General features: G+C 43.2%; 1 protein-coding gene across 1 annotated transcript; it reads left to right on the forward strand.

The window, feature by feature from the left end:
- Positions 1-4,420: 4,420 nt before the first annotated feature.
- Positions 4,421-9,202, forward strand: LOC118794824 (STIP1 homology and U box-containing protein 1-like). Its single transcript, XM_036553103.1, has 8 exons — positions 4,421-4,525; positions 5,837-6,077; positions 6,505-6,703; positions 7,055-7,220; positions 7,576-7,663; positions 7,897-7,953; positions 8,337-8,453; positions 9,036-9,202. Exons 2-8 carry the CDS (start codon positions 5,964-5,966, stop codon positions 9,159-9,161), a joined length of 867 nt encoding a protein of 288 aa, XP_036408996.1. The 5' UTR covers positions 4,421-4,525; positions 5,837-5,963; the 3' UTR covers positions 9,162-9,202.
- Positions 9,203-10,553: the final 1,351 nt, after the last annotated feature.

Here is a 10,553-nt window from a genome sequence, read left to right on the forward strand (position 1 = left end):
TTTTCAGTCCTTTCTTTTTTTTTTTTTTTTTTTTACATGATCGTTTTGGCTGTGTTTTTTTAATCATGTTAGCTCTCACAGGGTATCTCTTCTCAGGTTCAGAAACTCCTGCATGTCCCCCACTGTGCTGTCATGTTGTGTCACATCACTATGCGTGACATCCTGGCCAGCGGGAGACACCGAAGAGCCAGGTTGCCGGGGTGACCAGCTTATCCACGCAGGGTTTTCTGGGGCCGGGTGTCATGGGACGTGTGCTTGATGTTTTCGGTGAACGACCACAGTGGTAGAGATAGCTCCACTCTCTCCAGCATCACTCTATACACGTTGCCTCTCACTGCTGTTGAGCAAATTGCCCCAGTTCCTCCTCTTATATTTCTGCATGTCAGGGTGTGAAATTTAGGCTGTCAGAACAGTGCGCTGAATGGAGGAAAATGACACCCTTAACAAGCTCAACATAGCTTTGGCGTCTTCATGCATCCTCCAGAAAGCCATTAAGGCATTCTTTGTCACAGTCAATCTTTCACTTTAATCCGATCTTACTGCAAGAGGGCTCCATTTCTCAAGTTTCGTTTGTTGTTGTCAAACAGGCACGTTGCTGCAACATCAGTGGATAGCAGTGCATTTTGCTGCAGCTGTATCTTGTTTACGCTGTAAGTCATACATATTGTTTACTTTGTGTTATCCAGTCTGGCTGCTTCCTTGCACTTTAGTGAATCCAGTACCATTCAGACAATAATATTACATAATTTTATCCTGCTCAGTTACAACCCTGTATCCGTAAGCACCTGTTGTCTGCAGGGAGGGTTTCAACCGTAAACCTCAACGGCGGTAGGGAGGTTCGACTGTGATGTTTCGTTCCGCCACCAGGAGGCAGGGGCTGCGGCACTCTTGGAAGTGCAGGGTGCTGAACCCTGCTGTTGCCTTAGCAGCAGAAAGAAGACACTCACAGGGCGCACGCTCACACTGCTCGGGCTGCATCAAGCGCACTGTCGGGGATCATACATAAATGATGTACGAGCTCAGTCACATTCATCACCAAGACATGATGATATGCAGTACAGAGGAGAGAGTGCTGCTTTGTGTATTAGATAGATGCCTCTCTGAGGAGGCCCTCATCACCCCAATCCTCACGTCATATCCTCTGTGTGGCTCCTGTTTCTGACAGTGGAGATGGGCTGCGGTCTGATTAGTTCACCTCGAGGTTGAGGTTGTGTTTTTATTGCACTCATAATGTGTTTGTGAACGAGCTCTGTAGATTTTTAGAGGCGCTCGTCTAAAATATACGTACAAACGTCACTGTGACGCGCTGACTCTGCTGAGTGCGGCTGGTACCCTACACTCAACAGTGTCTCCAGCTGAGAGTGTTGCCCTTGGAAACCAGATTGACATTCACCACTCTGTGACCGTTGCAGCCATATGCTTATATGATATAATGGTAATTCACTTAATTCAGATGACTGCAAACAAACCACATATATGCATAAATAGCACTCCTTGCTCCCAGAATCCAGAAGGTATTTCTGCAGGATGTGGACGTGGAGAGAGCAATGAGGCTTTTTGGAGAGGCACCAGGAGTGTTGTACTGTTGAGCAGGTATTTATGGAGGAATATTTGATAATGTTTTGTCTTATTAATAAAGTATACACATTTAAACAAAGCAATGTTGTAAAGCTATGATTAAAGTTGTTGCTGAGAGGGTGCTGATTACGATACCATAGACATCAAGCCCCACATTCTCACTGCATTGCACTTTGTTGAGTTACAGATTTGAACATAACTCAGTGGCTGTTTTTGTCCTCATCTTTTGCCACAGCATTGAGTCTGGCAGTCACTGCATTTTGATTGACTAGAATCCCAATTTACATCTTTCTTTCTTTCTCTTGTCGGGGTGATTTAATCTCTACATTCAGGATTTTCAGTTCCTGAATGCTAGGCTAATGAGCGACAGTGCTGGGGGCTTGACTTTTTTCCTCAGAAGTCTTAACAGGGTATTCCATATTTTGTCATTAAAACATTCTCTAAGGCCCACTCACCCAAATAAAATGACTGAAAACTTGAATATTATATGTAACACATTTGGAAGGTTTTTCAAAGCACACAAGGCTATTCTGTGTATTTAAAATAAACACTGATATATTTTAGAAGAAAATTCACTCTAGCACATTTTGTTTTTAATTTAGGTCAGGTGAAATTCGTCGGGCTATATATAGTCTTGAATAAATCACGTGGATCGTTTTGCAGCACGTTGAGCATAATCTGAAGCATGTAGCTTCTTTCTCTCCGTACGTATGCTGTTTAACCTGCTGTTTAAGACACACAGAAAAAAACTTGATTATCTGAGTCTAATATATCTGTTCACACGGTCAATTATACATGTGTTGGTGGGATGAACACAAAAAGGTACTGACCCTCTGCTATTTAACTGAACACTAAAGGCAAGAAGGGGGTCGCATCACTTGCAAAACTGATCTCTGTGGAGCACAGGGTTTGTATGTGTTTTCCATATAACATAGACTGTGTAGTTTTGTTTCCCCACATCTTGTCCTATGTCATTTTTATGTTAATGCGAAGCTCTGGCTGTAGATGTCTATTACCATCGACTTTCACAGACCCTTTTGAGTCCTTTTGTTAATTGTAAAGACACCGACATTTAACCTTTGCCAAGCTGTGAATAGTTATATCCTGTAAAAAGGTAAATCAAGTTATATGTATGATGTAACTAAATGAAACAAATTTGGGGTGGGAAATGATATATGGAATATTTTATCAGTTTTAGAAAATAAAACAATCTATATGTAAAGAATATGTATGTAAATTTAGTTTGCAATCTCAGGTTCCAAAGGACCAAATAAAGTATTGTTTTTTAAGTACATGTCTCTGAATTTTTGTTTAATGTTTGCTCATTTAATTTCCTCTGCTTTCTCTGTTGTTGTTTTTTTATCATTCTACTTATTTTTAAACCTAGACATAGCTTGACTCTTGGGAATGCTGATAGAGTCATTCACTTCTGTTAACTTCTACCTAAGGGCCACTCTACCAGCTACTTCTCGTCAGACACAAAAAAACACCATATAATGTAACCTTTTAGAGCTATGAAAGGCAGCAATGATGAAGCTAAGGTAGATGGAGTGCACATGAGCATCAAGCATATCTTCTCATTGGTTAAATTACATGATAAGCACCTATCACTCCTTCACAGAATCCCTGCCTTTAGTTTAACCTTACCTCATATTCAGGTTACAGCATCTTACTGCACTTGGGAAGCGCAGTAGTGAATATCATATTCCAGCATGCAAACACTTGTCCTCACTTGGCCTTCATGTTTTCCCTGTCCATTAATATCATTATCGGTTGTCAGTGCAAGAAACTGACTTGGCAGGGAGAATGCTGTGTTTTACACTGATCTCCATGAAGAGCTAAACATTTTAATTATGGTTGCTCAAGCAATGATACTGATTTATGTTCTGCTTTTTAACAGAAAATGACTCAATTCTTTGTCAGTGTTCCTTATGGTTGCTGCTTGGGTGTGGTGATTTTGATAGTGAATGGGGTGGAACACTGGGGCAACAGCAGACTGTGCAGATGACTAAGGCCATCAGTTGCATGATAAGTAGTGATGTAATCGTAGCTCACTTCCAGTTGCAGGAAATGGACCGTAGAGGTAAGGCCTCATTATTGCCAGGGCCAAAAAGAAAGAGACGATTCAGGAAAAAGTGCACTGTATACAGCAATGAGGAAACCTGGATTCCCTGTGCCTATGCACAGTAATCATCTAATTCTCTGCAAGACCTGTTACATTTTCTATTGCTCTGTGGCTGCCTACAGTTGACTGCATGAATCCATGAATGAATTTCCTTTGTCCTTAAACAATCTGTCACTATGTGGTTGTGATGATTTCCTTTTTACGGGAAAAAAACATTGGGCCTACAGTAGCATATATGACTAATAATGCTTTGGCAGCCATTTGAATGTTTTTAGCCTTCCTGAGCAGCCAGCCCTATGGTTCTCAACAAGTGGCTGTTAAAGTGCTATTACATATAGTGATCATCAAAATCAAAGCCAAACAAATCACCGTTTATATGCGCATTAATTAGTGTAACAGCCCAGTCCTAAAAAAGTTAAAACTTTCAAAGTTAGCTGAGCATAGATAGGATAGTATCTTGTGGACATACACTGTCTTGATTTTAGCTTTTGCCACAGCAGAGCCTGCTCGCTTGCTTCAGCACTTCCGAGTCCGCATTGCATTGACTTTAACGAGAACTTCCGTTAGCGGTTGCGTCACCGGACAGCACGATACGAGATATGCTGGTCGCTGTGTGTGTGTGTGATCGGGGGGGGACAACGACATTGACAAGTTCTTGAAAATGAAGTTTAGCAAATATAGTTTTGATTCCCAGTGTCGCCGACGCTGACTGTTTGTTTTCCGTAAGGAAGTGCCAGGAAAAGAAGAGACACATCTGCGAGGCCAGGAGTCGGGGACCACGTCATTGCCTGACAGTAGCCGAAGGAGAGAGAAGCAGCCAGGGTAAAGGCTGACTGTTTTCAATCGCTGTTTTCTTATCTCTCTATAGAGATAAGCGATCATCGTTCGCTCTTGATATGTTGAGTGGAAGATCATGTTTGAACACATAAAAAACGAAGAAACTGGATTTTGCTGATCATGTATTGAGGTAGCCTTGCTTGGTGGATGGGAATGGTTTGTTTATAGTTAGCTAGCTAGAGTAGCTAGCTAGACCCGTCTCGTTAACTTCTGAATGGACAGTAGCGAAGGTTAGCTGACTGGTCGAAACAGAACTGGTATAGCTGGCTAACTTTGTATGTTATATTCTTAGCCTGAGAAAGAGAACCAACGAAATATATGGGAAGCGCTCTGTAGCTGATCATATCGCTTTCGTTTCAATCAAATTGGTCAGACAAGTAGCTAGCTAAGTTAGCCACCCAGATAGCAAGCTAACCTTAGTTACCTAGGTATTTCACTTAATTAACGATATTGTAATAATTAGGTAGCAGGGTTACTTTCAAATGTTTGCTAGCTATGTACTTAGATTAGATAAAATTGGTATTTTGATCAACAGCTGGCAAGGGAGATCATATGTTTTTGACTACCTCCTAATATTCAGGTACAAATGGCACCGTATGGGGAGACCGATTGTATTATCTTGTCAGCTGTTGAGCTCCATAGTGAGTGTTTGCCAGGGGTAATATGATGTATGTGTCTAAGATTGCTTGTTTTATTCACCTAATTAATCCACACAGTGTTCATGTGATAATGGTGAACAGACAGCTAACCTGCAATTGTTCTAATATCCTGCTTTAATCACCGCAGAGACTGCTGATATTCGTGCTTGTGAATTAGCATTACTTTAAATGCACGGTGACACGTAAGGGAGGGTTGATTTCATTGATGCCGATGCGGAGTAAATGTCGGGCATGTTGAGTCGATGGTGTACACAAAGACCGTCGTTTTGCCGCACTACAGGGGACACGTGGATGCAGGCAGGAACGAAGCAGCTTCCACGCCCCACATTCACAAAACTGTTTTCTTGACTTTATTTTTGTGCTGGTGTTTTTATTGTGCTGTCTAAGAATTGCATGCTTGTGCGAATTTGTCTCTTTCCCGCACTGTTTTATCCTCTTAAGTTTAACAATAAAGGAGAGCATGGCAACAAAAATCAAAAATCTTAGCTCTGTTTCTTAAGTATGGTGTACATGCACATTGTTTTTGGCCATTATTTTGGTGTTTGCTCCACGCTATGGTCAGGCTTAACATTTGAGATCAATATATGCATTTACATTCTCTTCATTGCCCTCATGAGTGTCCCCTCTGTTCCCCCAGTTTCGCAGGGAGGGTCAGCGGGTCCCCGCCTGAGGAAGCTCGAGGGCGTGGCAGGCGTGCAGCCGGAGACACGGGGAGCAGGATAGGGAAGCAGAGCGGAGCGGGCACCGAGGGGTTGGCGGAGAAGATGGCGGGCAGCCCCGAGAAGAGTGCCTCCGCGCAGGAGTTGAAGGAGCAGGGCAACCGCCTGTTCCTCAGCCGCAAATACCAGGAGGCCTCAGTGTGCTACAGCAAAGCCATCGTGAGTACCGCAGAGGGAGGGGAGGCCCAAGTGTCCCAGCCTTAGAGGGCTGAGCTGAGCCTTTCTCCAATATTATAAATATCATTATATCATGTCTGTCATTTAGCAGGTGCTCCTGTCCAGAGAGACTTACTTAGGTTACAGCTTCTACATGTCATTCATTTATACAGCTGGATATTTACTGAGGCAATTATGGATTAAGTACCTTGCTCAAGGGTACAACGGCAGTGCCCCAGCAGGGAATCGAACCAGTAACCTTTAGGTCACAAGCCCTGCTCCTTACTACTGTGCTACACTGCAAACCAAAATGAGGGCAAGGAACAGTTTTCGAGTTGTTAAAAAAAAGCTCATGTGAAAAGTAAGTGCCTTCAGCTTTCTCAGAATACCTGCCTCCATCTTAATGTCATATTATTTGTTCCCATCCCAGAACCGGAACCCCTCTGTGTCGGTGTACTACACGAATCGGGCTCTGTGCTACGTGAAACTGCAGCAGTATGACAAGGCCCTGGCAGACTGCAAGCACGCTCTGGAGCTGGACAGCCAGTCGGTCAAAGCGCACTTCTTCCTGGGCCAGTGCCACCTAGAGATGGAGAACTATGAAGAAGCCATCGGCAACCTGCAGAGAGGTCAGGCCTGTCCTGACCACGCCTCTACTGTCATATTGTATTTGTCATTAACAGTGAATTCCTAACCCAGCAAACCAAGAGGGCATGGTAGACATACAGAGGGATACTTCAATGCCAGTGTTAGTACTGTTGTTTTATTTAAATGTTTTTTCCACCAAATTACATGCATATCATTCTGAGCATTCCTAGTGGCAACCTAATTAAATATGCTGTTATAATTATGTAGCATATAATTTAGACAACTGCAATATCAGTTTTCCAAGTGAAATGTATATAGTTATTAAAAATGAGGTTACGTGGTATGATTACAGAGTAGAAGATACACATGGAACCTCTATTTTGCATTGACAGCCTATAACCTGGCAAAGGAGCAGCGTCTGAATTTTGGCGACGACATCCCCAGCGCCCTCAGGATAGCCAAGAAGAAGCGCTGGAACAGCATCGAGGAGAAGCGCATCAACCAGGAGAACGAGCTGCATGCCTATCTCACCAAACTCATCCTGGCAGAGAAGGAGAGGTAAGCGAGTCCTGTGGTCTGTAGCTCATTACTTTCCCCCATTGTTGTATCCTCCACTTAAACATTACCTGTACTGTACAGCAGCAAAGTGAACAATTTACAGTAATTGCGTTCATCTGCAGTTATGGGGGGGGGGGGCAGTGAGGGATAGGTGTGGGTTTATTGTAAAACACTCAGGGTAAGTCACCTGATTATGAATGATTACCCTCTCAAAATTGTGCAAGGGTTGTCAATTTTATGCCTGTTAATGCCAAGTCTAGTAATGCAGTGGGCTGTTTATGCTCCAGAAGAGAGTAGAGAGTGTTTGTTAAGCCGTGAAGCAGTAGCACTGATGTGTGTCTGCTGGCTTTACTAGGGAATTGGACAATTGGCGGGAGAAGCAAGAGGACAAGTCGGAGGACAACAGAACCAGGAATGAGCTAGCCAAGATCCAGTCCAAACATGTGAGTTACCTGTGAGGGGCCAGGAGGGGAGCATTGTCCCGTGGGTGTGTCGGCTGCTGACTTTGGTAACTTCTGACTATGTTTGATTTTCAGATCTTAAAAGGTAAAAATTGCATATGTTGCAGACATAGTCAGTTTTGTGCCTTTGGCCTTATTTGTTGGTTTTCATCAAACATTGGTTAGAATATTCTTTTCTTCACCTCTGAATGTCTAATACTCTCTCTTCTAAACAGGATAAATACCTGTCGGACATGGATGAGTTGTTCTCTCAAGTGGATGAAAAGAGAAAGGTGAATACTCCATGGCAAGATGCTTCACATTCTGCCAGATTACTGACAGCATTGTTCTATGAATGAGTCAGACCACTGCTCTCCCTGAGAGGCAACTGATATTCATTTTACTGAACAGATATCCAGCTCCATATGCTCTACGTTCGCAATTCTGTGTCTGACATTGTTGAAGCTAAAAGTGTTCTCTTTTGCTCTGTCAGTATGAATAATCATGAGAGGGTGTGGTCAGAAACAGAAACATCCATAGCCACCTCAGAAGCACGGACAGACTGGAACTTCCTCATACCAACCGGAGCTTCCTTGACTTGGAAGGGCAGAGAACAAGAGAAGTTCTGCTATGGCAGTCTCTTTTTTTAACGGTCTGGTTGTGTTTTAATCTGCAGAAACGGGAGATTCCCGACTATCTGTGTGGAAAGATCAGCTTCGAGCTGATGCGAGAGCCTTGCATCACCCCCAGTGGGATCACCTATGACCGCAAAGACATTGAGGAGCACTTACAGGTAAAGCAGACTATGCCTAACAAAGTGGGCTGCAGGGACGTTCTGTGATTGAAGCATGCAACACTGTTAGAAGTCCAGTACTGCAGACTGATACAGTCCAAGCATTTTACTCAGTTCACAAACATAGGATCAAGGCCCATATTCTAACTGTAATATGCTTTGCATTTAAGAAAGTTATGAATTCATAAGTCATGAATTTAGGCAAGAACAATATTTTTCAATCCTTACACTGCAGATTTCATTCATCACAGCAAATGCTGAGCTCATAGATAGGATCAGTAAATCAGAAAAACATAACCGGATAAAATTTGAAACATGGTGTTAACAGCGCTTTGTGGTTGAATCAGGGTTCTGGTTGTCAGGTGTAAGATTAAGCGTTGCACTTTTAAGTGCTGACACGTCCACTATAGCCAACATGTAAGCTTGACCTTTGAGTTGCTTTTTATTATGATTGATCCTGTCTTATTAATGTCACTAACTGTAAGCAGAAACATTTTTCACCATTCTTGATGGTCCCTGTGAATATTTATTTGATTCACCTCCATCTGTTTAAAACAACTTGTTTTTTGCTCTGCACTGCAGCGAGTGGGACATTTTGACCCCGTGACCCGGAGCCCTCTGACCCAAGATCAGCTGATCCCCAACCTGGCCATGAAGGAGGTGATAGATGCCTTTATCCTGGAGAACGGATGGGTGGAGGACTACTGAACCACCCACGGTTCTCAATAAAAAAAAAAAAAAACGAGCGACAATAACCCAAACGGGACAACTCTAAGCAAAAGGAAAATGAACCTGAAACGACTTAAAGGAAACCAGTACACCCTTGTGGATGTGCACTTTAAACTGGGGCCACGTCATAGACTGCCAAAACAGGAGCGCAGAGGCCTGGCCCTAACCTTCGTCCTCTCTCTGCCATGGCTCCCTCTGTGTGTGTCTCTCTGTAGCCGTGTCCCTCCAGAACGCCAAATTATCTGCAAGTGTTTCCTCCTGCTTCCTCCTAATAAAACATGGCATCCCTCCGCAGCAGTGCTGCTCCACACACCGTCTCCCCTTCAGATTTGTTTCCCAGTACTTGCAGTGGGTAATCTATTTTTGTTATTAATGATCAATATCTTTGGTGGTGGAACTCAGTCTGCGTGCTTGCATTTTACAATCAGATCATTAATGCGGTACATATGCAGGAGCAGATTTGCATTGTGGGAAGAGATCTGGGTATTGCTGTACCCGCACAGTTGATTGCATGAAGTTCGGTGTGCTGCTGGGTGCTGAGGGGTTGCAAAGCTTGTTTATGCCTTGATTGTCTGTCTGTCCTTGAGGCTGCTGAGAGCTTTCGTGCCCTCCTTTGAAACAATCCACTGCACAATCTACTATTAGTCTGAAAGTGGAAAGCTAAAATAGCCAGTGCACACAACGTAATTCATGCAGTCGCACAATTCCATGATATTCTCTTAGACAAGGTAGTGATGCTCTGAGTAATATCTCACATACCAGGAGTGTCATACCCTCTATGGTACCCTTCTCATGTAGTAAAGTAAGTACCTTGATGGAGATGCAATGTCCGAATGCTCTGAATCATGTTGTGTCAGGTGGTCACTAGTTTCTCCGCTTCAGGCTACAGACTGTAGTAATAGCTGTTTACTGACAATTGGTCAGGAGTGGTCAAAGAAGGCTGGGTCTCATTGCCTCTTACAGAAAAAAAACAAGTGTATCCAAGGATGCATTTCTGCTTGTCATTATGAAAAGTGCCCTATGCTTTCAAATGTAACTGGCTTGTGTATTTTTTCTAGGCGTGTGGGAGACGTTAATGGAACATTGCAGTAATAAGCACGTGATACATTCTCCTGGCCTCAGAGAGGGGCAGCACAGGGCATATGTCATTGGCTTCTTTGCAGCTTGTGGTGTTCCAGTGGTGTCCTGCGCCACACTTTCACTAGTTTTGCTGATGGACGTCTTACCCGAACCGCTGCTAACCAATTCTCAGTTTAGCTGTGCTTCAATTTTTTTTAAATCACACATTTTACTGATTCAATCATGGAAAAACTGTACAGCGAGTTTGTGGAATCCGTATCAGATATTATATTCACCTTAGTTTTGTATGTA

This window comes from Megalops cyprinoides, chromosome 19 (genome assembly GCF_013368585.1).
Source record: "Megalops cyprinoides isolate fMegCyp1 chromosome 19, fMegCyp1.pri, whole genome shotgun sequence".
Lineage (NCBI taxonomy): Eukaryota > Metazoa > Chordata > Actinopteri > Elopiformes > Megalopidae > Megalops > Megalops cyprinoides.